Raw genomic sequence first — 13,867 nt, 5'->3', positions numbered from 1 at the left:
TGAACTTTCCTGCGCTAAACTTCTTGACAAAGAGGGCAATGTCTTCATATGATGGGCTCTCGCCAGAGTCAATCTCATCACCTTATTCATCATCATCTTCATCATCTTCTTCACTTTGCTCTTCCTCACATGCATGCTTGGCCTTCAAAGAAAGATTGATCTTTGACGTTGAGGAACCATGCATGGCAAGATGTTTTGTAGCATTTGCCTTGGATTCTTAAAATAGCTGAAAAGTGGATATGATATCAACGGGAGTCATTTCCTTGAATCCATGGTGTTGCCTTATGTCCCACACTATTTGGTGATGATACATGGCACGAGCATGGAGCAATTTGTCCACAAGAAATAGCTTAGTCAAGTTAAATCCATATTGTGTCTTGTCACAATCACAGGACTCAAAATTGGCGGAGAGAGTCATGAGACGCTCAAGGAGCTGCTTGATGGATTCACCTTTATCCATACAAAAGTTTTGCAATTGACCTTTGGCAATTTCATACCGAGCAAGCCGGAGAGTGGAGGTACCTGTCTTGGTCCTCACAACGCTGTCCCATAATTCCTTGGCACTTGTGATGTGTATGTAAGGTCTCCTTTGCTTATCATTCATTCGTTTCCTTATGCACATGATTGCGGTGTCGTTGAGATGCTTGTCATATGTTTCTCTTGGAGTGAGATTCTTTGGGTCGACAGGGTTGTAGCCATACTCCAAGATGTCCAACATTTCATCATTGGCGTACCTAAGATGGTCATGTATGCCAACTCTCCACAACGCAAAATCGGAACTGTCATCAAGCAAAGGGAGTTTGCCCCGAGGCTTATACTTAGGTTTCTCTACTTGAGGTCTTGCATAAAGCCATGGAACACTAGAGTGATCACTAGTAGGAGGTTGTTGGCGAAGAGAAGGAGTAGGCGCAGTTGGCCTCAAGGCCGCACCACCCGGATTGGCAAGTGGTGCGAGAATCGTGGTTAATGCGGCTAACCTCATTTAGACCAAGGCCTCAAGAGAAGCATCATGCTCCTCCTTTTGCTTAGCAAGGGCCCGTTCCAAATCCTTAGAAGTGAATGACTTGACTTCTGAAGAAGTCGTGCCCTTCTCCTTCGGATTTGCAACAAGGGGAGTCCCATCGGGGTTCATATCGCTCTAGGGCGGTTAAGCCACAAGAATAAAGCACGAGGCTCTGATACCAATTGAAAGGATCGAGATGGACCTAGAGGGGGTGAATAGTTACAATTCCAAATTTTAATTGTTACTTAGCTATTTTAGGCAATAATGCAGAATATGGAGTGAGCCTAAAAATTGCAAAGGTAATAGTAGTACTAAGCAAGAGAGTGAATATATACAACAAGTATTTAGACAAGCAAGCACAAAATAATATAAGTAGAAGCTAAGATATAAGTAACCACAAGTAGGGAGCTAGGGTTAGGAATAACCGCAACTCCGAGAAAAGAGGATGTATGCCGATGTTCACTTCCTTGGAGGGAAGCTACGTCACTGTTTAAAGAGGTGGATGTTACCACGAAGGCACACCTGTTGGGGAACGTAGCATGCAATTTTAAATTTTTTCCTACGATCACACAAGATCTATCTAGGAGATGCATAGCGACGAGAGGGGGAGAGTGTGTCCACGTACCCTCGTACACCAAAAGTGGAAGCGTTTACTTAACGCGGTTGATGTAGTAGAACGTCTTCTCGATCCAACCGATCAAGTACCGAACGTATGGCACCTCCAAGTTCTGCACACGTTCAGCTCGATGATGTCCCTTGAACTCTTGATATAGCAAAGTGTCGAGGGAGAGTTCCGTCAGCACTACGGCGTGGTGACGGTGATGGTGAAGTGATCCGTGCAAGGCTTCGCCTAAGCACTACGTGAATATGACCGGAGGAGTAAACTGTGGAGGGGAGCGCCGCACACGGATTGGAACAATTGATGTGTGTTAGAGGCGCCCCCGACCCCGTATATAAAGGAGGGAGAGGGGAGGTGGACGGACCTAGGCGCGCCCCAAGTGGGAGGAGTCCCACTTGGGCTCCTAGTAGGATTCGCCCCCCTTCCTTTTATCGAAGGGGAAAGGGGGATGGAGAGAGAGAGAGAGAGGGAGAAGGAAAGGGGGCGCCGCCCCCTCCCCTTGTCCAATTCGGACTCCTCCCTTGCAGAGGGGGGGGGGCGCCACCCCTATGTGGGCTGGTTTGCCTCCCTCCTATGGCCCATATGGCCCATATCTTCCCCCGGGGGGTTCCGGTAACCCCCCGGTACTCCGATATGTACCTGATACATTCCGAAACACTTCCGGTGTTCGAATACTATCATCCAATATATCAATCTTTACCTCTTGACCATTTCGAGACCCCTCGTCATGTCCGTGATCTCATCCGGGACTCGGACAATCTTCGGTCACCAAATCACATAACTCATAATACAAATCGTCATCGAACGTTAAGTGTGCGGACCCTACGGGTTCGAGAACTATGTAGACATGACCGAGACACCTCTCCGGTCAATAACCAATAGCGGAACCTAGATGCTCATATTGGTTCCTACATATTCTACGAAGATCTTTATCGATCAAACCGTAATGACAACATACGTCATTCCCTTTGTCATCGGTATGTTACTTGCTCGAGATTCGATCGTCAGTATCTTCATACCTAGTTCAATCTCGTTACCGGCAAGTCTCTTTACTCGTTCCGTAATGCATCATCCCGTAACTAACTCATTAGTCACATTGCTTGCAAGGCTTATCATGATGTCCATTACCGAGAGGGCCCAGAGACACCTCTCCGATACTCGGAGTGACAAATCCTAATCTCGATCTATGCCAACCCAACAAACACCTTCGGAGATACCTGTAGAGCATCCTTATAATCACCCAGTTACGTTGTGACGTTTGATAGCACATAAGGTATTCCTCCGGTATCCGGGAGTTGCATAATCTCATAGTCAAAGGAATATGTATAAGTCATGAAGAAAGCAATAGCACTAAAACTTAATGATCATTATGCTAAGCTAACAGATGGGTCTTGTCCATCACATCATTCTCCTAATGATGTGATTTCGTTCATCAAATGACAACACATGTCTATGGTTAGGAAACTTAACCATCTTTGATTAACGAGCTAGTTTAGTATAGGCTTACCAGGGACACTGTGTTTTGTCTATGTATCCACACATGTATCAAGTTTCCGGTTAATACAATTGTAGCATGAATAATAAACATTTATCATGATATAAAGAAATATAAATAACAACTTTATTATTGCCTATAGGGCATATTTCCTTCAACACCAACACCACGAAGGCCCACCCTATTCTCTCTTGATATCACCACGAAGGTGATTCTCAACCACTAGCGGTAGACCTTGAGGTGGTCTCCAAACCTTTACAAACTTTCCGCGGGAAATCACAATGGTTTGATTCCTCACCGAAGAACTCCTACCACCTAGGAGTCTCCAACCTCCAAGAGCAACAAGATCAAGGGAAACGCTCAAAACTTGCTCAAATCACAAATTCCTTTGGTCACAAGGGGGAGAGGAAGACGATCTATCTTTTGATTGGAGCAACACTCAAGAATCCTCACAAAATGCACTCGGGATCTAGGATTTGATGTAGGAGCAAGAGAGTGGGAGTATTTGTGTTCTTGAGAGCCTTCACAGTGTGTTAGTCAACCCTCTCCCGTGATGGAAGAGGGGTATATATAGTCGGGGGGTGTAAAAACAGCCCTTGGAGTCACAAAAGGCTGTGAGAAGTACCGGAAATCCGGAGGACACGGGACGTCCGACGCCAGACGTCAGGCCGGACGCCCGACCAGGGTGTCGGTTGTCTGGCTGCTAGTGATACGCATAGGCTGAGACACGTGAAAAGGGGCCTGGGCAGTAAATGACGAACACCCGGAAAGTCTTGGTCGTCCGGTGCCCCGGTCGTCTAGAGAAGCCCAAATTTCTGTCAAATCTGTTCTATGAGGAAACAACGGACATCCAGTCAGGACCGGACGCCCGTCGACCGGTCATCTGGAGTGCAACATAAATCCGCTAATTTACTTTTGTGGTGGTGACACAGAATTCCGTAGAAGACCGGACAACAGGTGAGCTGTGAGGGACCGGACGTCCGGTGAACACCGGTCGTCCGGTACAGACAGAGGCATAGCATAAAAGCTTAAAGGAAAGACAACTGAATAAAGAGACCCTAGACCCAAACTATAGATGTGATTAGAAAGGTTTATGTGGGTTTTGAGCAAGTCTTTCACGTAAGCCACTGATCGCCTCTTAATAGTGCGGGATCCCTATACTCAAGATCAAACTGAAAAGAGGCATAAGCCTATTGTCTTGTTTCTCCGTACTTGAGTAATTTTAGATTCATCCGTCATGATCCTCACACAAAACCTGAGGTACATTTGACAGAAATGATTAGTCCCCTATATGTATGTTATCATCAGCATCAAAATATGATCAAGGGCACGATTGCACTTTCATCTTGGATCACTTAACCAAAAATGTAGAGTCTTGGAGCTTTTTCCAATCCATGTTCTTTGCATGTCGAGGGGTCGACATTCAGATATCCTTGCCATACCTACATTGAACTTCCCTGAAATAATCTTTGAATATGCATTAGTTCAATGATGTATATGTTGTTATGGATTACCAAAACCACCCGAGGATTAGTTGCACTTTCAAATGCGGGTCCTCAAACCGCCCGCATACACCCGAACCACGCTGTCCGGACGTGTTTTGACATCCAACACGGTCCTGTATCCGTCCGCTGGCCGGTCCGCATGTCCTTTTCCCCGCAAACCGGGGGGGGGGGGGGGGGGGGCTTTGCAGGCATCCAAACAGTTGCCACGCACGCGTCTGACATTTCATGGCCCACCCAAAACCCTCTTGTTTTCTCTCCCGCGCCCTTTCTCTCCCAAAGCGGCGCTCTAGAGCGGCAACTCTATATTAACACCAGCCAAGAGCGGACACGACCTCTCACTGGTGCCGATATTGAAGCGGCTTACTGGCTGAGAGCACTGCCCACGCCACATCCTCGGTGGCTACGCTTGTTCAATGCTAGAGATGCGTTACTGGACGAGACGCGACGAATATCTACTGCATTCAAATGGGATGCCCATCCGTGCGTCTGCTGCCATTAAACAAGCACATCGGCTGAGAAACCAACTCTGGCGCCCGCGCATTGTCACACTTGGGACGCTTGGCCTCAACGACATCCTATTTAAAGGCAGGCACTTCTGGCTCAAACCACACCACACTACATCTGCTCCACCCTCCTCCGGTGCACAACATCTGCCATGACCACGAGTGGGAACGCGTTGTGGGAGAGCCTATCGATGGAGCTGAAGCTCGAGGTGGCCTCCCTTGCGGTCGCCTAGCAGAACCGTGCCAACAGATAGAGGTTGACATGCCGACCAGCTCCCCGGAGGTCTCCAACGATGACCCCACGTGGAGACGGGCTCTGACGATGACTCGACGCCGGAACCCGCGCCGGTCCATGGGGGTTGCACCATGGAGCATGCGCAGGCGCACTTCAACGTCGCCATGGCGGAGGAGCAGGTGATGTCGGCGTTATGACAAGCACAGGAGGAGCAATGGTACAACCTCTTCCTCCTCGAGCAGCATCGGCCGACGGAGGGCCAAATCTACGTCGAGCGAGCGAGTGAGGAAGCCGTGGCGAACCTCAAATTCGTCACCGACAACAGGCGATCTACGAGGCTTCGCGTTCACGCCGCCACTTGCAACCCAATCACAATGCAGGCCGATGCGGAGGGCGCTGGCGGCCACGGTCAAGAACGCTGCCAGCTATGCATTCTACGCGCCGCCAACAAACTTTCGTTGGCGCCGTGGGATGATGAGTGTACCGCCCATCCACGTCCATAGTGGAACTCACGTCCACCGACGACGAACAGGTCGTGGACTCCGAAGATGAGTAGTAGTAGTGCATGGGAGGCCGCATGGCCTTGTGTCCCAAGTGGGTTGGTCCATCTCCCTTGTCCTTTCCCGTCGGCGACCGCACCTTCACTTCACGGGTCTCATCGTCACCGCTCATGGAGACGGGAAGATGGACCCGACGAATGCCATAAGGGAACAACAAGGACGTGGAGGACGGGAGTCGCTGTAGGCTAGGTTTAGGCCCGGAAGTTTTTTTAACGAAAAAATGTAATGAATGTGCTCCGGTTTATATGAAAATCATTCGGTTTGTATGTAATTCATATGTTTGTTCAATTTTACTTTGAAATGTATGATTGGATGACCAGTTTTCGCATTAATGTCCGCGGACTGGTCCTCACTGATCAGCTGACGGATACGGTGTTAAAACGACCAACCAAGACATGTAATTTTTACGGAGGTATTTGAAACGAAAACGCTGATCCAAACAGGGCCTAGGTTTTGACTCGTTGAACAAAATAAAGCGAATCCCCATTAGATAGGATAGAGAAAGAAATGCGTATATTTCAGAGGGGCGTTGGGCTAAATCGCATCAGAAACGGGCGCTCCTCGTGTAGAAGGCGGCCATAAAGAAGCGACCACCGTTCCGGCCGCAGCCTCCTCCTTCGTCGTCGCCCAGCCCTCAGTCTTTGGTCTTTGCCAAATTCCCACTACCCTGCCCGCACTGCCCGAATCCTTCCCTGCACTGCAGCCTACCCTTTCCCCTGCCCGCCCTGCCCCGACACCCCCACCCCTCTTCACACTCTCTCTTGCCAGTTCCTTCCCTGCTTCTCCCTTCCGCCCGCCCCGCCCCGATGCTCACCTCCGGAGGCCGCGCGGGCGGCTTCCATTGCCACGCTGAGAAGCATTGGGGACGCTGCTGCTGAGTTGGTCGGTGCGCGGGGTGGTGGCGGCGGGTGGGTTGGATAGGAGATGGGGAAGGAGGGGACGCGGCGGGGGCAGGATGTGAGGCGGCGGAAGGGGAAGGAGGCGGCAATGGACGAGGACGACGCGGCGCCTCCGACTGGTTGCTGGATCCGCCTACCGCGACTGGGCGGCGGATGCATGTCGTCGGGCTCCAAGGTCGACTCCTCCACCAGCGGCGCCTGCGCCAACGGCGGCGGTAAAATGCTCTCACCCCTCCTACACATCGCGTTCACTTTCTGGTTTGCTTCCCTGCTCTCCAGCACTAGCAGCAGCCTACGCCTTCGCGTCTGTTCATGCCTGATGCTCGTCCGTACGTTTGATTGGTTGCTCGGGTGCTGTGTGTCTTGTGTTTGAGCACTCGAGATGACAGAGGCCTGAACTTTTTTATTCTATATCTCTTGAAGTTAAGTTGATGGCGATGGGAGCGTTCTATGATGAAATTGGATGTGTTGGTGTGCTCTGGTGGGTGGTAGGATCATTTAAGAGTGGTTGGTATGGTGTGGGGTGGCATGAGATGAGATGTTTCTGTTTAATTTAGACGCGGTGGTACATGAGTTGATGTAAACTGAATGTTGTGCCATGTTGGAGTGCTGCCATTACCCATCTAGAGACAGTAAAACTGTGCAACTTTCCATCCATCTCAGGCTATTAGCGTTGACAGCCGCTGGATCTTCAGTTCTCGTTGCTTTTGGCCATTCGATTTTGTCAAAAATCCTACGTCGTCTCGCTTTGGTTCGCTAAGGTCGAGCTGTATCCGTGATGGGCTGCTGCTCCAGCGACAATTTGGGGAGCCTGCTCTTAAATTGCTAGTATAAAAGGGCGTGGCTTACACTTGTGGGGTTAAGTTCGCCGGTTGCTGGTAATAGGGGATTTTGTAGTGGTTGAAGCAGAAGTACCTCAGGTAAAATGCAAGGTGATGTTTTGTTGCTGGAGGAGTGGTGATTACTGATTAGGAGGAGCTGAAGGGATGCCCAAATGTCGTTAAATTCAATGCTTTGTAGTGGTTGAAGCAGAAGTACCTCAGGTAAAATGCAAGGTGATGTTTTGTTGCTGGAGGAGTGGTGATTACTGATTAGGAGGAGCTGAAGGGATGCCCAAATGTCGTTAAATTCAATGCTTGTCTATTTTGTCCGTACGCTTTTAGACGCAATACAATTAATTACCGTTTGGCCACGTGGTGTTATGCATATTTAGAGGCATTAAAACCGTGCAACTTTGCATCCATCTCAGGCTATTAGCGTTGACAGCCGTTGGATCTTCAGTTCTCGTCGCTTTTGGCCGTTCGATTTTGTCAAAAATCCCACGTTGTCTTGCTTTGGTTCGCTAAGATCGAGCGGTATCCGTGATGGGCTGCTGCTCCAGTGACAATTTCGGGAGCCTGCTGTTAAATTGTTAGTATAAAAGGGCGTGGCTTGCACTTGTCGGGGTAAGTTTGCGGGTTGCTGGTAATAGGGGATTCTGTAGTGGTTGAAGCAGGAGTACCTCAGGTAAAATGCAAGGTGATGTTTTGTTGCTGCAGGAGTGGTGATAACTGATTAGGAGGAACTGAAGGGACGCCCAAATGTCATTAAATTCAATGCTCGTCTGTTTTTGTCCATACGCTTGTAGATGCGTACAATTAATTACCGTTTGGCCATGTGGCATTATGCATATTTGATATTTCTCTGTAATTAAGTACAGAAGGCAACTTTTGTTGCGAGATTTAACATTTCGGGTTCCATTTATGCATGCTTCAGAATATGAACAAACGGATATGTCCAAAGGGAGTGTCAAGTGAAATGCTCAAGCAGGAAACACTAGTTATAGTTATGGTCTATGGACAAAAACTAAAATATAAAAGGTGCTTGTAATTGATGGTTATGTCATAATTTTTGTATCAAGTCACTTCAAATTGTCACACACTCTATTTTCTTATAAAGCATTTTGCATTGTGTTATTAGTGTTATACCTTTAGCATTTAAAGCTTACTTCAGTGAGAAAACTTATATCTTATGTTCAAGCAGACTATTTGATTCAGTTGAGTTGCACCCAAAACATTCCACCTTTCTAAAATGTATGACCCACAAAGTCATCTGCTGTATAAACTCTGGACATACCGTCATGTTTGGTGCAGAATTGGATTTTAATTCCATAGACTTACCCATGGCCTCATTCCTGATCCACATTAAAGAAGTAGAAATATATAAGTCATGTTGACCATCAGGGCCGTACCCGAGAATCCGGGGGCCAGTGCAAAATAGTATTACCTCCGTCCCATAATATAAGATGTTTCTGCAAGTTAGTCTTATATTGTGGGACGGAGGGAGTATGAAATAAGGCCCTGTATATGGAAAATCCTAATTACGAATATTATTATTTATTTTAGCATATACTATAAACATAATCTTCCCAATAATTGTTTCAAAGATAACGGAAAAACTGGAGAAGAATAGCTGAATATATAGGTTGTGCTAGTTCCTAGTATGATGCACCGGAAATTTTCCTTAAAAAAACTTACCGGTGATTTTTTTAGTGGAAATTGAGCGGTGATTTATACTATTAATTGTGATTTAAATGGAGAGAGAGGTCAAAAGAAAGGCGTGTGCTTGTGTACTGGCTGGCCTTGGAACTGGTTGGCGTTTGGAAGTTGGAACATTTCACAGGAGATGAAGTGTTGCTTAGATATTCTCTTGATTAATACTATTAATTGCCATTTAAGATAATTTTTGAGGCCTCAAAATTTTAGGGGCCCTGTGCCATCGCACACGCTGCACCTGCTTACCATATGGGCCTGTTAACCATCTTGCGGGAGCTAGAGGCATCTGTTGTTTCTTGCGGTTTGGCGCAGCTTGCTGTGGGCCACCTAGTAGTGTCCTGGTCGAGGTAGTTTTTCAGTCAGTGGCGCGCTTGTGTTGTATCCCGTAGGGGTGTGTTGTTTGTGTGTGTGTATTTGTTGGATTATGTTTTTCCTTCTTAATGCAATGCAATGATACGTAGCTCTTCTGCGTATTTGAGAAAAAAATGTTGACCATCTTACAGTTAGTGGTGGTATTTTTCGACTTTATATGAGAGACTGTCAGCCTTGTCGTTTAGTCCCATTAAGTTTTTGCTATCACATTAGCTATTGTTTTCCAGCTTCTGATGTTTTGCTCAGAAGCAAGGATTCACATATTTCTGTGGCACTACCTTTGTCAAATTTCAATTATATCAGGTATTGATCTCCTAATGGATAATGTCTACTGTGCAGAGAACAAAAAGGTAAATCATAGTTGTCGGGATCAATCAGCTCCACCAGCCGCATCTGGTTCGACAACATCCAGCAACACTGGAAGCATCTCGCCTTCTTCCATAGTTGGAGAAGAACTTAAACTAGCAGCCCAACTGCGTAGATTTACGTTCAATGAACTTAAGTGCGCCACCAGAAACTTTCGACCTGAGAGTCTTCTTGGTGAGGGAGGTTTTGGTTGTGTCTTTAAAGGTTGGATTGAAGAGAATGGAACTGCTCCGATGAAACCTGGCACAGGATTAACTGTTGCTGTCAAGACACTCAACCATGATGGGCTTCAGGGGCATAAGGAGTGGGTGGTATGTTTTTACTTTCTTTGGTATGCAGCACACGAAACATTATGGTATTAGCTTTATCTGCTTCATTAAGTAAACTATCATTATGTGTTCTCAGGCAGAAGTTGATTTCCTTGGAAACCTTCAACATCCACACCTAGTGAAATTGGTTGGTTACTGCATTGAAGATGACCAACGGTTGCTAGTATACGAATTTATGCCCCGCGGAAGTTTGGAGAACCATCTTTTCAGGAGTAAGTGTTATTTCGTTTTACTCTTAGTCAGATATAACATATGATGCAGATTTTCACTCTGTCAGGACATCTACCCTTGTGGAAATAGTTAATATAATACATGGCATATTTTTCTTCTACTCTTAGACTCTTGGTCGAATGTGACTCGTAGGTATTATTCGTTACTTACTGTTTGCTACTCCTAACTTTTTATTCCATTGCTAGAATTCTGCTTCTGTGCTAAATTTGACGAAACCTAAATTTGTTACTCCCTCCGATCCAAATTAATTGATGCAGCTCTAGTATAATTTTGTACTGATGTTGTACTAGAGCTGCATCGATTAACCTGAATCGGAGGGAGTAGTTTTATTACAACTATATTCTGTAGTGTCTTGTATTCGTCCAATAACTGTTTTGAATAATTGTACTAAATAGGGTCATTTCCGCTCCCATGGGCTATCAGAATGAAAATTGCACTTGGTGCTGCAAAAGGCCTTGCATTTCTTCATGAAGAAGCTGAAAGGCCAGTGATATATCGGGATTTCAAAACTTCAAATATTCTTTTGGATGCGGTATGCAGCTATACCGAGAACTGATAATCTATGATCATTCAGACTATTACATTCGCCCATTTCTTATACATTTATTTCCAGGAATACAATGCAAAACTCTCTGATTTTGGACTTGCGAAAGATGGCCCTGAGGGTGATAAGACACATGTCTCTACTCGGGTCATGGGAACATACGGATATGCAGCTCCTGAGTATGTTATGACAGGTGAGTCGATCAGTTGTTGTCCTGCATCATACTACTGCTCAACTTGTCCTGAAAATTGGAGCAAATCTTGCATGATGTTATCCTTATTGTTCTGTCCAGTTACTGCTAGTGTGTCCTATACTTCAATCATTCAATGTATGCTAGATAGACTGAAGTTCATACATTCTTAACCGACAAACAATGCGTTATGTTTCCTTTGATAGGTGATAGGTACGTTGATAGGCTTATAACCTAGCAACTATATTATAATGACTGTACAAGGATGGTGTGTGTGGAGTGTTTTAGGGCCTGCACCTTTTTGGCCACCTTCGCATTTATGTGGATGCTATTATTGCATAACATAATAATTTAGGTGATTACCGATATTTAAGGCACTCCATGTGCTGCTGTGGGTTGTGCAACAGCTGTTCGTCTGAATTCATTCCGCTCTGAGGTAGTCAGAAATATGATTATAATTTCACAGGCTCAAGATAATCTTGCCCATTTTGAGTCAACTAAGCTGAATGAATCTCCTAGAAAATAGACAAGTTACCACTCATTCTTTTATTCGGCTCGAGTAGCTTGTTGAATTCCCTCGCATGTTCTACTGCTTATAAGTTCATCTCTTGCTCAGGTCACCTGACATCAAAGAGCGATGTATACAGTTTTGGAGTGGTGCTACTAGAGATGATGTCGGGCAGAAGGTCAATGGACAAGAACAGGCCAAATGGGGAGCACAATCTGGTTGAATGGGCACGCCCTTATCTTGGAGAAAGAAGGCGATTCTATAGGCTTGTAGATCCCCGTCTAGAGGGAAATTTCTCCATAAAAGGCGCTCAGAAGACGGCTCAGCTGGCACATGCTTGCCTTAGCCGGGATCCCAAGGCTAGGCCTCTCATGAGCCAAGTGGTGGAAGTTCTCAAGCCTCTTCCAAACCTGAAAGACATGGCTAGCTCCTCCTACTTCTTCCAGTCCATGCGCCAAGAGCGTGCCGCAAGCCTTGGCAACCCAAATGGTAGCCAAAGCATGAAGGCACAGAGCACCTTTGCACGGAACGGAGTGCAGCCAATGAGGAGCCTCTCCTACGGTCCGCACGCTTCTCCGTACCGTCAGTCTCCAAGGCCCAACGACAAACAGCCCTAAGACTCACCTGTTCATCATGACTGGTTCAATGTTGGGTTCTCGTCGAGCACTGATGGGTAAATGGCGCGTGCATTGGCTGTGGCCTCCGTTGCCGTGGATAGACAGATGCCCTCAAGGATGATTAGAATTCCGCAGTGAAGATTTCTTCTCGTTGCTTAGCTTTTTAGCTGCTTCTGTATCTATTACTCTGGGAACATTGACTTGGGAGGGGGAATCAGACAGGGTTTTGTTTGCCATTTGAACAAATGCTCAGATGGATGCTTAGAAACTCCCCTGATTGGAGAATCAACCATCGGCACAGGAAGAAGAGCCTGGTGCATGTATGGCTCTCCCGTTTCTTATTCAGAGCAGATTTTTTTACTTGTTAAAGAAAAATCAAAGACAAACGTCGTCTTCGCCATCATATCATTCTTCCATGATGAACGATGGGCAGCGCCGCAGCGGCCTATTTAAGCTGCATGTGCTATTGATGGGGGTGACAGGGCTCGCTTTCATGTCCCGTTACATTTGCCAGATCAAATCCATAAACATGCATGGTTATCGCTGGCACTTGCCATTACTCCGGGTGCTTGTGATGTTACCACTGTCTCGTTTTCCTTTTTGGGTGGGTCACATTCAGGCAGCACACGGGGCTGCCGGGCTGGCGATGGCATCATGGCAGTGACCGGAGTGAATATCAGGTGGAAATCAAGCACCAAGTTACGATAGAAACAAGTAAATTGCCAAACCATTGGTTAAACTCCGCCAATATCGCCTTAGTCCCTAAAAAAGATGGTGCTGAAGGCATCTCAGACTTCAGACCGATAAGTCTCATTCATGCCATCGCTGAAATCATTGCCAAGATAATGGCCTCATTCCTTGCCCCTCATATGAACAACCTTGTCTCCTTGGCTCAAAGCGCTTTATCAAAAAGAGAAACATCCATGATAATTTCCTTTATGTTAGGAATCTTGCTCAACGCCTTCATCGCAACAAGAAGCCAACCTTGCTATTTGAGCTTGACATCAAAAAGGCATTCGACTCGGTTAGGTGGGACTTCCTCATGGACATGCTCCATCACAACGGCTTCCCTCGAGTGTTGCTCAACGGATTGGCGGGTGACCTGATTAAGCATGGCAAGGGGCTGCGGTAGGGAGACCCCCTATCACCGCTGCTCTTTGTTCTCGCCAATGACCCGCTTCACCACATCCTCGCGTAGGCCGCTTGGCAAGGAAAGCTCCACCCAATTGGCGGAAGAGCCCTACCACCCGAGCATCTCTTTATGTGGATGATGCTACGATATTTGTTGCCCCCATCAAGGACGATATTCAGTTTTTGGCCTCCACCTTACCATCCTTCGGTGAAGTCACCGATCTGA

At 46.7% G+C, this 13,867-nt stretch overlaps 1 protein-coding gene across 1 annotated transcript; it reads left to right on the top strand.

Annotated features, from left to right (window-relative positions):
* The first annotated feature begins 6,546 nt into the window (after nucleotides 1-6,546).
* On the top strand, nucleotides 6,547-12,913 carry LOC123078476 (serine/threonine-protein kinase PBL34). Its single transcript, XM_044501001.1, has 6 exons — nucleotides 6,547-7,034; nucleotides 10,065-10,402; nucleotides 10,497-10,632; nucleotides 11,047-11,183; nucleotides 11,265-11,388; nucleotides 12,002-12,913. The coding sequence occupies exons 1-6, from the start codon at nucleotides 6,845-6,847 to the stop codon at nucleotides 12,508-12,510; spliced, it is 1,434 nt and encodes a 477-aa protein (XP_044356936.1). The 5' UTR covers nucleotides 6,547-6,844; the 3' UTR covers nucleotides 12,511-12,913.
* Nucleotides 12,914-13,867: the final 954 nt, after the last annotated feature.

This window comes from Triticum aestivum, chromosome 3D, assembly GCF_018294505.1.
Source record: "Triticum aestivum cultivar Chinese Spring chromosome 3D, IWGSC CS RefSeq v2.1, whole genome shotgun sequence".
NCBI lineage: Eukaryota > Viridiplantae > Streptophyta > Magnoliopsida > Poales > Poaceae > Triticum > Triticum aestivum.
This window is presented reverse-complemented; position numbering and strand designations above follow the sequence as displayed.

Coding starts and splice junctions, on each gene's coding strand:
- LOC123078476 (XM_044501001.1), top strand. CDS start 6,845: ATGGGGAAGGAGGGGACGCGGCGGGGGCAGGATGTGAGGCGGCGGAAG. Junction 10,633..11,046: donor GGAGAACCATCTTTTCAGGA/GTAAGTGTTATT, acceptor TGTACTAAATAG/GGTCATTTCCGCTCCCATGG. Junction 11,184..11,264: donor CAAATATTCTTTTGGATGCG/GTATGCAGCTAT, acceptor ATTTATTTCCAG/GAATACAATGCAAAACTCTC.